This window comes from Lepisma saccharinum, chromosome 11 (assembly GCF_977018435.1).
Source record: "Lepisma saccharinum chromosome 11, izLepSacc3.1, whole genome shotgun sequence".
NCBI lineage: Eukaryota > Metazoa > Arthropoda > Insecta > Zygentoma > Lepismatidae > Lepisma > Lepisma saccharinum.
In genome coordinates, this window is record NC_139239.1 from 58,777,376 (window position 1) to 58,792,945 (window position 15,570).

General features: G+C 39.1%; 1 protein-coding gene across 7 annotated transcripts in view; it reads left to right on the forward strand.

Annotated features, from left to right (window-relative positions):
• Nucleotides 1–15,570, forward strand: part of Hgsnat (Heparan-alpha-glucosaminide N-acetyltransferase) — a 69,848-nt gene that overhangs the window by 20,998 nt on the left and 33,280 nt on the right. Inside the window, exon 2 of one of the 7 annotated variants that reach the window (XM_083131215.1) lies at nt 1,008–1,021. The exons of 2 other annotated variants lie outside the window; for them this stretch is intronic. Coding sequence is in view for 1 of the 5 variants with exons in the window: in XM_083131213.1 (XP_082987339.1) it covers nt 12,744–12,746 (3 nt within the window). In the remaining 4 variants the exon portion in view is untranslated. Of the gene's footprint in view, nt 1–909; nt 1,022–12,666; nt 12,747–14,052; nt 14,135–15,570 lie in introns of those variants that run through there. 4 more of the 7 variants (XM_083131217.1, XM_083131219.1, XM_083131213.1 and 1 more) reach the window with 4 other exon arrangements.

The following is a 15,570-nucleotide window of genomic DNA, read 5'->3' on the forward strand; positions in this document are numbered from 1 at the left end:
TTCTCGCACAATTTAAATTCGGTACAAATTGCGTATTGTTTCATTTCAATACGGAACTTGGACCGGATTTAAATTGATCCGGAAGAAGGTCCCTGGACATTATTAAATTGATCCTCAAAAAAAGGTTCCTGGACCGGATTTAAATTGATCCGGAAGAAGGTTCCTGGACATTATTAAATTGATCCGCAAAAAAGGTTTCTGGACCGTATTTAAATTGATCCTGAAAAAAGGTTCCTGGACCGAATTTAAATACTTTACAAATAAGAGTTCTTTACGGTCTAGAACCAATTTACGCTTGCTGATTTTCTCTCCTGGACCGGAATTAAATTTATTAAAAAATTATGGACCTTTAACAGCCCTGGTAAGGGGACCCTTTCTGAGAACCCCCCAAGTGCCAATCTCCCTTCCACGTAGTACACACTGGACTGTATTTTGCACACTGACGAGGCTCTGGCGTCTGGACTTGCAGCCAGTATAATCCTGCGTGGGGCTCGTGTTGTATCATCCACATACGTTTCTGATTGTCCTTCATTTATCTTATCACCATTCATTCTTATCTTCGCGATTAGCCAATGTGGCAGAAAAGCAAAGTAAACTGAACAAATCAAGCAATAAATCAACCAAGTTATCGGTCAGATTTATTTTCGGAACATCTGCGCTGCTGATTGCGCGAGGCGTACCTAGCGAGCCTACCAACAGCGTAGAGCTTGAGCAAGAGGGTTAGCGATATGTGTTACGAAATTAATCTCACCCTACCTGCCTTGATCTAATCAGTTTATCATTTAAGCGGAAGGTACAACCACAGATACAACGAATAATCTTGTTGTCCTCTTTGTGCAATATACTTTTTATCAAATGGATTTTCAAATGATAGCAGTTTATCTTTGACCTCAAGCATTGGGAAATGGTTTGGAATATCTGGTGTATAGTGCTTGACTACTGAGTGAGTGTTCTGCCCCTCGGCCTCTTTTTGGTAGCAAAGATTCACGACTACTTCCTTTAATCATCTTGTAGCCTGAAGGTCTGTAATAGTTGAATCTTTTTAATTGCTTTGTAATTGTGGGTGGTCTATGTTATTGCTCTCTCGCCGTATGAGCATTCATAATCCAGTCGGTTACTCCCACTCCTTGTAGCTACAATAAAGAAGGCTAACGAGGCTTTGGCATCTGGAGTTATGTGTGTTATGTCTGTATTTGTAGTGAGTCCCTTACAAAGACTGACCTTTTATCATATTCATAGTGAATTATATACGTTAAGGTAAAGTTCCCTGTGCATATAGCACAGTGCCATGAACGCATATTTAGGGGATGTGGGGGTAGGACCCCACACATTCTCGATGTCTGCCATTTTGTAGATAATGTTATCAAAACCACGTTTCTGCTACCTTTACCCACCAGGTACCCATTGATTTGAGCCTGGGTGAGCCCCGGGAATCGAACCCTGTTAGTCTTTGGTTGGCGTTGTAAGGGTGACCCTCCCGGAAGACACCCAAATGTCAAGCGCCTCTCTTCCACGTAGTACACCCTAGACTGCATTTTGCAGACTAACGGGGCTCTGGCGTTTGTACTATTAGTCAGTATAATCATCCGTGGGGTTTGTGTTTGTGATTGTCCTTTCATCAATTTCATCTTATCACTATCATCCTCCTCTTCGCGATTAGCCAAAAGTGGCAGAGAAGCCAAATAAAATGAATATTATTCTGTTAGTCTCTGATAAGTTTATATTCTGTACGAGTGCATGACTTTAATTTTTCTGTTCTCCTCTACGTTTTATTATTAGTAAGGAGTTGTTCACTTATCATAAATGAAGGGTGCAAATAGCCTTAAGCACTAGCATTGAGAACAACAACCCTGAGAACAGCTTTTTTACTGCCATGTGACAACGTTTTCACTCAGGTCTGTGTCATATAACCATACGTGCATAAGTTATTCAGAACTGAACGTGCATTTTGTTTTAACCGAATCTCGATTCTGTTGTTATGAACGTTGCTGCTCTACATCTTTATGTGAAGTTCCAGACTCATGATCTCTCCACCGGAGGTTCTTAGTTCGAGTCAGCGTTGCCAACCGCACGGTAACTTCATGTTCCATACGGACACACGGTTCAGACCTTGTTCCGTACGCTGAAAGTACTGTCCTGGAGAGAATTTTAGATATAGAAAAGAATCCACAATATTGATTCTGCTATTGTGGGCGAGAATCAGAAATTACCAACTTCAAGAAATGTCAATAATAAAATGTTTTGAACACACATTAAAAAAAAAGTGAGTAGAAACTCTCCTAAAACTAAGAAACAATTGTCGATTGCACATTAACAAAAGCTGTAAAAGTGAGGAATTAATACAAAAAACTTTGAAATATAGCTATCGAATCATAGTTCACAATTTGAAGTTATTCGCTTTCTGACAGCAATTACAAGGTTCATTGTTTCAGAGTTTATTTTTAAGTCCAATTTGTACACAGAAAGGCTAATCGCTACTGAATCTAGAGTTTAAAGTTGGATCGGAACCACTATGTGCCTCCACTGAGATCGAAGTCGAGACCCCTTGATTACAAGGCGATGTTGTTACTACCTTTGCTCTAAATTGATATTATAGTGTACTTGATCAAGCGGATTTATATGTTTCATGTTCGATAATTATATCTTCAACACGCTACACCACGAACACGTACATTCAAGTTTAGTGTCAATTTGACAGGCTGATAGTTGGCAACGCTGGTTCGAGTCTAGGTGGTCATGAATGTTTCTTTCACATACAGTCACTCATAAAACTCAGCGTGCAACTACGTCTTCCTTGGAAAGGCATCAAGAAAACGGCTTCTTTTTTTCCTATTCGAAACAAGATTTAAAAAAGAAAAAACCTGTTAGGTTGCACGCATGTCACCGCAATTATAAAATAATAAAATAAAATTTCCACCTAACAATGCCACTGCAAGCGTGTCCATATTGCAGTTAAAGGTTAATTGACAAGCTTCTTTTCACTTTGCTTGGAAACCAATCTATACCAGTTTACTTGTTGCGATGTGAAAGTTAAAGCACATTCTGCTTTTCATTACAATTTCACGTCATATTTGCTTCCATTTGACTTTCTGAAGTAATTCCAGTTACCACCAGAAGTTCTTAAACAGATTGAAATATAATGCATACTGTGTTCTTGGGAGGCAATTTGACACGATACACAACAACCAAAGCGTTACTTATACCAGTAGTCTTATGCTTCCGATAATCAACTACCTGAAAATCACAGAAGGGTCCCAAATCAATTCTAGGGTGTTCGGAAAAAGGCACATTCAGCGAATTTCTGTTGCTTTCATCTAAGTCACACTGAATCATTTAAAGACAATATTATAAGTATACTTTTATATTGGGCATGTGTAAAGAATCTAAACAGTGATGAGTATCGAACATGTATATCATGTCTATAATGTTTACTATTAAAATAATAAACATACATTGAAAACTGTCTGCTGTAATATTGTATTTTTTGACTTAAGTGATGTGTATATATAAACCTCCTATATTATTATTTAACCTTTTCGCGAACAGCCTGAAATGTATCTCTCGATTTTCTTCATAATTTTCATCCAAAACATGAATGTTCAGGCTAAACTATTGCGATATAATTAAGCATTTTTAAAAGTGCTCCGTCTATTCTGAGCCTGACGGTCTAGATATCAACAAATTGCATAAAAAATTGATGCGGTTTTATTATTAGTTTTTTATGTCTTTCATTTTTGTTTTATATTTATATTTTTAAAAAAAGGTAAAGTGTTCCCCTGTGCTTAGCACCACGCCCCACACTTTCTTGATCCGGTCGTGAGTGGGGGTGATGTGATCAGCATCACGCCCCTGACCGCCTTTACCCCGCAGGGTTTCCCCCAGCAGCGTTAGAAAAGTTCCCGGATTTGAACCGGCCGGGGATCGAACCCGGGACCTTCAGCATGGTATCAGACGCGTTACCGACTGAGCCATATTTAGTAATGGAATTTTCATTCTAATATTCGTATTTTACTTTTGATTGCTATTGATCTACATCTATTAATGGTCACCTGATACGAAATTTTCCTCATCAATTTGATGTATTAGTTTAATCTACTCTATGACTAGGGTGCTGCATTTTTGCCTCATGCTGCGTGTGTTTATGCGTGCGCGAGAGAAGAGATAGATATAGTAGAAGATGTTTGTGTGTGTTCGACACTATCCTTTGTAAAGTATGTTTGAAGTCAAAACAAATTCTGTATCCTTCTTATTATAACGTAAAACTCCCCCGTGGGATATTTCAGTCAAGTGGCTACTATTCTAGTCAATGAAGAGGTGAATAACTGTTTGTGTCAACTGACTTAATGGCCACTCTGTATCATTTTTTTTGTATACAGTATAATTCATTTGTGTTTATTTTGAACAATATTGATTAAACTTTATTCCGTACGATAACAAAGGTTTTAACACTACGCTTCGTTGTTAGCATGTTGAAGTATTCCTAGGAAAGTAAAGGAATTGGCTTTGCTTGTATGAGTGGGAATCATGTAGTAGTGAGTGCTCTATTTTACTATCTTTTCGCTGAGTAATTCTAGAGCGGAGATTTTGGTGTAGTGCAGCGTCTGGCGTTGGCTGGAATAGGAAAAGACATTTCTATTGGTTGACATACCATACGATGACGAAAGTAAGAAAGACTGCTTCGAGACATTAAATTTGAACGGTACACGTTATATTGGTGTTTTTGTGTCTTAATCTGAAACCAGAAAGTGTTTTTAATGGAAACTTTCCCTAGTGATAGCTTTTATTTTTGAAATAATGTTAACATTAGAATTCATTTACGGACACGCACGTGTAGCCTTCAAAAGTGGAGTGTGTCACCAAACAGTGACAAATTTCGCGGCACGAGAGTCAAACCCCGGAGCATGAGAGGTTTCTCCATGGTTTTCTTCAACTCCTCCGGGCGAATTCCGCTTCAATGAAGTAGTGCCATATGACCTCTTGTTTGTCCGTTTCTTCGTACGTGCAGGTGTTAAGCCAACAGTACAGATAAGCAACATTAAATTTACATACCCAGCTAGTGTGTAACGAAGATTCCTGGTTCTAATCATGATACTGTAAAATAACGAACGGATAATTGCGGAAAGTGGTTAGCAGACCGCGCTACGACGTCAGGGGTCCCGGGTTCGAATCCCGGCCTGGGTATGGGTGCTTCTTTGTGAATGTCCCTTCATCAATTTCATCCTATCATCACTCATCCTCCTCATCCCGATTAGTCAAAGAAACAACAAATTGCTGAAAAACTGCAAATTGAACTCCATTTTCCAAAATGGCGACCATAGCAGGGCATGCACAAGTGTTGGTTTTTGCTGCTCACATGCAATGTCACCCCCTTTAAGTTATTCTTTTTTCCATGTAGGGATAAAATTTTCTCTAAAATGCAACACATGTCCAGATACAGGTTAGCTTCGCCTATTCCCCGTTACACAGCGAGTGTAGCGTAGCGACATGTCATCAAGATTTGAGAGACAAGGAACACCCTGGCACGGGTACACGGTTCCAGGACATCTTCATTCCTTGGACTGTCCGTTCCGAGCGATCAAAACCGACTCGCACGCAAAACAAGCCAAAGGGCGTCTTCTATTTGTGATGATGTGGAGAGGAGTCGTGTCAACATGTGCTGGTCTGGCTGTGTGCCTTTTGGTGTTCAATGTCCCCTTCATGCGAAGAGCTCTGTCGGTAAGTTTCCTGTGAACGTGGCCACTGCTCTGCTCATCGTGGGATTTTGATTTATTTGAGTGTTGTCCAGAGGCGGATTAGCGACTTTCTTCCATGGTAGGGCTAGATTTATCGGAAATTCATTGCAATCTTAAGAATTTGTCTCTGAGGATGATCAGACACAATGATATTTTTATGATATTTTTTGTTTGTGACTGCAATTTGAGATTTTTTTGTTATTGTTATTGCATTTTGGGTGTACATGTCTTCTCAGTAAGATCACAGATTTTTTAAACTCAATTTAAAGTTAAAGAAATTCATTATATAATGTGTCCTAATCTATGCCAGTGCCAGTGTAATTACCGGCGTGAGGCCTTCCTTCCAGTTAGAATGTAGCGCCAATAATTTACGAAGGTCTTGCAGAGGTGTGTTTTTCACCTATCACAGTAGGTGGATGGAACAGCCAATGGGACTTGAATAATACCTAGGTACACGAGTTTTTCTACTATTCGAGGTCCGAAATAACACCGGCCCTGCTACAGTAACAATTATTTGCTTTGTACTCATTTTAAAAATTTCCTAGATCATAGATCAAGTGAGATAATTAATAGGTTCATCTCGATTTTGATTCGCGTTACTTTTTGGATAGGGAGATAATGTGGAGAAAATTAACTTTTTCATGTAGCTAGCTACTAAAATCGAGATTCTTTGAACGGCAGCATTTTGCGTCTGTCGAATTATTTGAGGAGGGTATAAGATTTAGGGAATACTGTACCTGCACTCCCCCAAATTTGTGGGGGGGGGGTTTACAATGTACCCCTGCAGATCCGAAGCGCGTTGCGATAACCAGCAGACCAGAGGGAAGCCCGTTCGAGCGATCCAAGTCACCTACCTTAGGAAACGAGTCAATGGAGATAAAGCATTGGTTATGCAATGCGCGTGTTGTTTACGTATATTCAACTGCCAGCCTGTTTGTGGTGATAAACATATGTTTTCCTAGCCGTCATGAATTCCAAATGTGTTTACTTTTGCTGCTTCTTAAAGCCTTTTGAACTGAAACCAAATATTTATCACGCCAAATGGTCAATAGAACAGTTAACTGACATTTTATAGGCATTTAAAACTTGTAAAATAGGCACATAAATGAAATTAGACATAAAAATACTATAAAATAAATAAGGCACCAAAATAGTGAACATGAACTTATTAATTTTTCAGTTGCCCGCTTATTGATTTGAATTTTTTGTGTGTTCTATTTATTTTCTTATTTTAGGTTCGCTTTTCTTTTGACTAATTGTAACGATGAATGGTGAAGACACAAAATTAGAGATTACCTCTACAGTGTACTGTCAGGAGTTTATGAAGAATTTTCCATCTGGTGGTGGGTGTAAGTTTCTTTTTAGGATGGGAGGGAAAATTTAGAGCCAAAATGACATAAATTGGGCCGCTGTAAAATTTTGGAGGTTACTTTATTGGGCGTTGGGTGTGGGTGGATAAATCACTGCTATGGAGAGAGTCAAAGTAGCGAAAGAAAACAGGAATAAATAAAGAAACGAAAAGAAAAAATATGTCTTTTTAAGGCAAGATTATTCAAAATAGACAAAATGTGGAATAAAGATGGCAAAGGCAAAAATCCGCACCCTGACGATGAACCTAGAACTCGTGAACTAAGTTTCTAACTATCGTGGGAGGTATGGAAGTCGGTTGGGTGCCAAGTCTGCCACGCAGAAAGCCGGGTTCGAATTTCCGAATATTTACTTCAGACAATTTGTCTTCATGCTCCCCCAGCCTTTTATTAATGAGTACTAGGGGACGGTGTTGTTTGTTCTAAATCCAATGTATCCTCACACGGCTAATCGTGACTGAACCTACAGTTTAAACTGGGTTCCTAACCACTGTGTAATGTGTCTTTACTGGTGATCGAATCCGAGACTGCATGTTACAAGCTGGCATCGTTACTACTACCTATACGTCATCGAGAGGCACGGAGCACTGGTGTGTTAAAATTGAAAATGGGGGTATAATGTGAATGGTGTTGTCGGCTCCGTGTTACAGCCTCAGAATAAAAGGCTGAATGGGCCTCAGAGCCAGCGAGGCAAGGCTAGTTGAACAAATATTGTATGCACATCTACCGAGTCGGTCGCATGGTAGTACGTCCATCGTTTTACAGCCTGGAGTGCCGCGGCTGGTCATTCAGAAGATAACCTTGTGGTAATTGCAAACCGCCTAAGGTGAAATCTTAATGTGTTGATGACTTTCAACTTTTCCTCTTCAATGTAAAATTGCCGCGACCTCCACGTGAAGATTTTTTTTGTGGGAAAGTAATCACGGAAGCATGACAAGGACTTTATAACACACAGTTGAAGCGCGGGAAAAAAGGCACACAGTTGAAGCGCGGGAAAAAAGGCACACAGAATATCCTGCCACTGAGGTTGACAAATTACAAATTTAAGCAGTCATTTATAGGGTTATCAGATCGCTGTAAGGGAAATGTAGGACATGCTGTCCTAAAATGTAGGACATTGAGTCAAGATGTAGGACACAAAACATTCTCAATAAATAATACATATTTCTATAGAACACGTTAGAAAGTAGTTGAAAAATTACACTTTTCATTTTTAAAAATATGAATTCTTAATGATTTTTTAAATGCAAAATTTCAAGACTTGCAATCATACTAATCAATGCACCTCTTACTACATGATTTAAGTGGTATTTCTCTGAGGAGACAATTTTTATCAAAATTTCAGGTTTAGTCAAATTATATTTATGTTAGACTGGACAGTCAAACTCTTTGAAATTATAGGGACCAGTAACAAACATTTTACAGACTTTATGAAAAAATAAATTCTCTCGTTAGTCTGTTGGGCTGATGGTAATAAAAGTACTCTCTGAACATTTAAATTATGACCTGTTGTGTTAAACAAATATTCAGCAATTACCGTAATTTAAAATTCGAGAAGTTTAAAGTTCGAGAAGTTTCATCTTGGGTAGTCTTTAGTTCAATAACAGGGTGTCTACCAAAATAACACATCGAGAATTCTTGACTTTTTCTGGACTTTTCTAGACCTTTTTCCCGTCTTTCTTAACGTTTATTTATCCCACCCCTACTTAGGTAAAATTGGAAATTAGTAATTCAAAGGGCTACTTAAGATGAAAACTGAAGCTGAATTTAAGAAGAAAATTAGATATGCTTTCTCGTATTAATGCATCCTGAACTGTGTTTGGCAGACGAGCAAGGCTTTGGCGTCTGGACTCAAGCCAGTATAATCTTATGTGGGGCTTGTGTCGATTGTCCCTATACATTTGTGACTGTCCCTTCATCCATCTTACCTTACCGCCATTCATTATCATTTTCGCGATTAACCAAAGGGACAGAAAAAAGTTAAGTAAAATAAACTAAATCAACCAATCAGTCATTATGATAGCAAAAATTCTTGACCACAAGAATAATTTATTGCCTTTTTATTGACTTCTTGACCTATTTGTCGATTTCTTTACTTTTTCTTGACTACCATGACTTTCTTGACTGGTAGACACCCTGAATAACTTTGTTCTCTATACCCCTGCTTTACAATCAAATTATATTGAATAAGAATGGCAACACCTTGTTCCATCAGTATAATCCCTAAGGCAAGAGATTCTGCTCAGGCATTGAACAGTTACGTTATCAGAAAGTGGTTCCAAAACTTTGTTCATTAAGTGCTTCCGTTTTTCCGTATTTTTAATAGCAGGACAAACTTTTTTCTCTTTGGGCAATGACTGAATCAAAATAAATTTCACAATTGAGTTTGGAAGCGCAGTCCATAGACTTGTAATTTACATGATTTTTTTCTGTTATCTACTTTCCTAATTAATATTATGTGACTCTCAAAATGTAGGAAATTTATGATATTTTTCAAATTCCTCCCGAACGCCGGACATAAGGCTAAAATGTAGGACATGTCCGGAAAAACCGGACGTCTGGTAACCCTAGTAATTTATTAAAAGTAACCGCTGAGCTATGTGACAAGGGAGAGATTTCTTTTTAATGTTAGTGCTACATTGTGGCACGGGCCTCCTGGACAACGTAACAACTAACGGTGTCACCTTGTAACCACCAAGTCCCAGGTTCGATTCCCGTTGAAGACACGTTGATTAATGGTTCGAATCCGACTTCAAAGACCAATCCTGATTGTTCTATCGAAGCATGAAGTTGACTTAGAACAAATAGAATTGTAGCATCGTCCCGCGATGCCAATGAGAGTAAACAGTATAACTGCTACCCTGGTAGTATGGCGCCTGAAGCTAGAATTGTTGTACAGTCACATTATTTTATTTTCATTTTTCGGTGTATTTTCGTGTGCTGAATTCAAAACCGTGGGCAACATTGATTAAACTTGATTCTCTACGATAGCAAGGGTTTTCCAAGTCGTTACTATGGGGAAAATGACATATCCTCCTCAGAAAGGGTAAGTCAATTATATTTTTGGGGGGCTAACGATCCCCTAACGATTTTCCAATACTTCTTTTAAAATTCCATTAATGTAATATATTGTTTGCCGCAGTCGAGCTGTTGATAAAAACGTTAGTGGCTAAAGGAATTGAATTGAATTTTTCTTTTAAGTCAACTTGATACATAAATAGGCTAATCGAGACTGGACATACAGTTTAAAGTGGGATCCGAACCACTGTGCAGTATGCCTCAACCGGGTATCGAACCCGGGATTCCTTGATTACAAGATGTTAGGGGCTGAAGGATCAATTTAAGAAAGACTCATTTTCCCCACCTTTTCACATTTTAAATGTTAAATGGACGTACAGCTCAACCAATATGAAAAGAACCCCGGCAAACTCGCTTACTAATGTGGACATTTATTTTCTCCTTTCGCTTCCTCTTCGCTTGTGCCCGAGTGCCATATTTATAGCTTCCCTCACTTGCATCGATGCCAACAACTTCAACTAGGATAAATATTATGTCTCTACTTTCGCTGTGTACTGTTTTCACCTTCATGATGATGTAAACACTTGGCTCTGATTGGCACTGGACTGGCTACCCATTTGCTAGTTTTCGCCTCGCATGGTACTTGTTACTGTACTTGTCGATAGTCTTTTGTTCCCATAAGACATTGCGCAGAGCAGACAATCTCTGTAAAGATGGACGAGTAATTTGAAGAATGTTGTAGGAGAATTACTGCTTTGTGCTTTTATTAAACATTAAAAGAGAAAAGTATGGACTAGAGATTGACTCCAAAAAAATATGGTAATCAATGCGTATCGAACAAGCTTTTTAATTAACTCCGCAGGATTCATTCACAATTTTTTTTAAAAATCAAACAATTTAATACACTTGTAATAATAAGGATTTTCGTTTTCGGCTAATCATATTTGTCACGTACACATCTCATCGCTTTGCATAATTCCTAAACATTATTGAACTGAACACGAATGCACTGCACGTCAACTCTTTACCTTTTTTTTTATCGAGAAGCCAACACCCGGAAACCACAGACAAAAAACTCTCCTTTGCAAACTCGCAGATTATCTTCACATGGCCAAACTTTGCTCTGATTGACTGTTCCACAGAATCCATTCGAGGAAAGCCAGTAGCAATTCGAACATGACCTATTCCATGATCTATATAAACAGTGGTGTACAATTTCAATACATACAAATGGCTTGCAGAACATTCACAAAATAAACCTTGGTTCTATTCATATGATTTTCCAAGACCAGTAATAATTTTTATTATGCGCCTACGTACGGGCCATGTTCGCACTAATGATCACCGATCACGTTTACACATAACATCTAAACAAGTATGCTCATGTGGGTGGGGAAATTAATCAAGATCCCACACGTCTGTTTTTACAATGTCCATATTTCGACAGAGAACGAGACAAACCATATAATGGTTTGCGCTGTCATGGTGTTTCATTCCCTGCATCCCTAATTACCCTTCTCACGGATCCCAATCCTGCCATTATATGTTTCCTTTATGGATATGCAAGATGTAATTTAACGATCTAGGAAACATTTTTTTTCCCTGCGGATAACAATTGCATAGTGAACTAAGTAAATTTTGACAAAGAATTCAGACAAGATGATCAAAATCGACTCACAGTTGATAGGGTCAGTAAGAAGAAGAAGACTATTCCTCAAAACCAGTCAAGCAGCCAGCCAGCCAGGCAGAGAGCCATCACTTCCGGTCAGGTAGCCAGTTGAGCGCCAAATAACTGAATATCCAGTTCCGTGTGATTCGGCCTTTTAATATGTGAGAAACCATGGCGTAGTGGTTAGCACATCGCTGTACGACGCCAGGTGTCTCGGGTTAGTTAAATAAACCAAATCAATCTATTATATACCAGGTGGGCCCATAAGTCAGTTGGCACTAGCAGTTATGAGACGCTCGTTTAAGTAGCCAACTGACTTATGGGCCACCCTGTATTTCTTGCATAATGTAAGTTAAATGACTGCAATGCCATAAATTCCCTAGCATTTGGGGCGGGCTGGAGATTTTATTGGCCTATACTCAGTACCATGACATTATTTCAAAACGAAATATAAGTAATTTCCACCTCCCAGATACTTAGTAACTGTATTGCATTTCTTACATGGCAATGTTTAAAATGAGGTGTGACGCATTCTGTAAAGGGAAGGGAGGTGGGTTATGTTGATTCGTGGTGTCAGTTATGTTTATTGATCTCCTGTTCTTGTATTTTACCACTCCCTGCATTTGTAAAATTCATTTGGCCCAAATGTTTATCTTATCGTTCATGATGACATATGATGATTTAATTTTTGTTCTTATATTGCTGATTACATGAAGATAAAACGAAGAGTGAATTAATATCGAAGCGGATTGTATTGTTTTCTGGGTGAAGGAGTTCAACGTAAATACCTTGAAGGATCTACAGGTAGTCATCATTCCTTATCTTTCAAAGATAAGAACGATACATTTTTCTCCAATCTCTTACTTCTACAAACCGTGCAGCCCGCCTCAAGTACGCATGTGTTAAGAGAACGAGTTCAGTGGGAAAATAGGGGTGACGGCTGCAGATGGAACGCATATGGTAAGCGGGTTTCGTGAATGTGTACTGCTAACAGAAAGTTGAAATTTCAAACGTGGTGCAAAGCGAACAACAATAAGTAACCGAACGCATACAAATGAAGTACTCATCTGGAACCCGCCACGTAGTTTTTCGTCTACCCACTTTTACGTTTTGCGTTTGGATTAGTTCACGCAAACTTGAGTTGACGAACTATCTTTGCGGGTGATCTTGTTTACTCTGCGCAGAGCGAGAGAGATGCAGAGGCTGGTCGTCAGTTTTTGCAAAATAAGAGGAGAGTGACACGCAGTGGGAAAAGCAGCCTCTAGCTCCTCCCCTTGCTACCGCGCAACCGGTCTTGTACATGGTTCACCCGCAAAGATACAGCTCGGCAACTCTAGGCCCGAATAAAATTGCACATTTGCAAGGAATTTCCCGACGCTTAATGGTGCAGAAAACTTAGAGTATTAAGCACTTTCAGTGTACGAATTTTCCCGAGAATTGGTGAATGATTGCTCGATATTAGAGTCGGAATTGGAGTCTCCCGATTATGGTAACGAAATTTATGAATCTGCATCATTTGTAACGGTTTGCAGAACATTTAAATATGTGTTAACACTTTCCCCGCCACTTGTAGGGGAAAATGAAATATACTTATTTAAAGTTTAAGACATTTTAATACAGCACAGTGCAGGCAGATCTTTACATAACAATTGTACTCCATCTGACCTAAGAAACTAAGCACATTACCATTTAAATAATGCGACATAAAAGAAGTGGACACTGAAAGCTAATTTTTCATGCATTGCGTGTGTGTTTTAGTATTACTTCCAAGATATATCAGGGGTTGAACCTCCCAAAACGCCTCTCTCGGCACATCTCTGCTCAAAGCTAAAATTATAACCATATCTCTCTCTATTCAAGTAGCTCTTGTGGGCATGCCACTGAACTCTGAAGCAAAGCGTTCTTATAGGTTTAGTATCTTAGCGACACATTGGCGTCATAGCTGTAGATTGTAATACTCCTACACACACGCCAAAGATGATACATCTGGACTGATGAAATTATCTGCCGTGGATAGAATTTCCATATTTTTCATGCTAATCAGATCGGATCATAAGATACAAAGTTGCATACATATTTGCAGACTGTAGCGGTTCTTGAAATAGGTTTTCCCCTTTGACATTTGAATTTACGGCAGAGAATACAACTTTCTTGGTATCTTTTATCTTTCATTGACCCTGATAATTTAATCAGTGATATCTTTCGAGAGGTATGAATTTCAATGGTAATATTATTCAGGATGTAGTCTTTGACATTTTGGTGAGCAAGTAGATAGGATTGAGTGCATTTCCAACTTCTTTCACAGGCTGGAAGGTTGTAAGGAAGCTGATAGAGGTTAGAGAAATTTGGTAAGTGACAAGTTATCTCAGTTTTGTTTAGAGTAAGGAGCTAGGGAGAAGGCCGGGTAATGTAACTATTTCAGGCTTGCCACTCAGTAGCGTGTTTGTGGCTCATTTTAGACAATTTGTGGAGTGTTTCATGTTATAGCATGATACGCGCCTTCACGCCGGACAGTGGCTCCGCCAAGTGGTGCATTTATGATGCGTTTGTCGAGCCATTCGCACCCCACAAACATCGACAAACGTGCCACTCACTTTTGCTTCTAATGATGAAAAACTGATGTAAAATTATTTGTAATTAATTCTTCAAAAACATTTTCTTTCAAGAATTTGTTGCTGCAGTCGTCACTTTCGCTGTTCATTTTTTACTGGCATCGTTGCAGACCTGTAACTTTGTTATCACAAGCTACAGGAAAAAAATGTTCCGAATTTTGATGTTTGTATCACGAGGCACGCTTATGACTGATTTGAAATGGAATGGAGCAACCTGATTATTTGTAGATAAATAATACATTTCATCCAAGTAATCGCAGTCATTCCATTAGTGAAAATTTGAACCTGTGCTGCGTGGTTGCATACATATTCAGGATAAAATTTCGTTTCCTCCGAGAGTTCATAGCATCGACACAAAGAAAAAACGTCATTAAGATTTGTTTTTGCCTTAATGACAATGAGTAATGGCAGTGCTTGAAGTGTTCGGGGATTCGGGGGGGGGGGTGATGGTATCCTCCCATTAGCAAAATTTCCGCAAAGCATCCCCCAGTTGCCACCATGTTAAACCATAAGAGCCACGGACGTCCTCAGGATTTTTTCCAGGGAGGGGCAAGCAAGGTAATTTTTTCCAGGGGGGCAAAGGACACATATTTTCCTCCAAAATAGTGATGCTCCCTCAAAAAACACTATTTCAGTCTGAAATTATCATGTTTCTTTAACGAATTTATAATAATTAACATAAATTACTGTGATTGAAATGAAATTATGTGTGAAATATATAATTTTTAGGTACACATTCATTTTCCTGGTGGGAGGCTCCCCATTGCTCCCCTTCCGGACGCCCATGCGGCCAAAGCTAGGCCCAAGTCTCGACTAAACGTCCCAACCGCCCTCTTCAAGTACTGCGTAGTTAGTGTTGCTCAAAAGATGAGACATTTCCCGTCTTGTCTCGTCCCGTTTTCGATACGAGACTCGAGACGGAACAAACTAACATTTTCTTAACGAGACGAGAGAGGCGAAAGTATCGTCTCGTGGGCTACACTGTGCGTAGCTTAGAGGAAATGAGGCATGACGCTCCCTTTTGGCTTGACTCGCTTTAATGAAAATAGCGATGAACAATTTGCTTACTGATATCTCTTGCGCACGACTGTATCTTGCACAATTGCAATTTCCCTTAGTTTGCACGCTACTAGCTAAACAATCGATACGTGGTGGTAAGCACATCCTAGTAA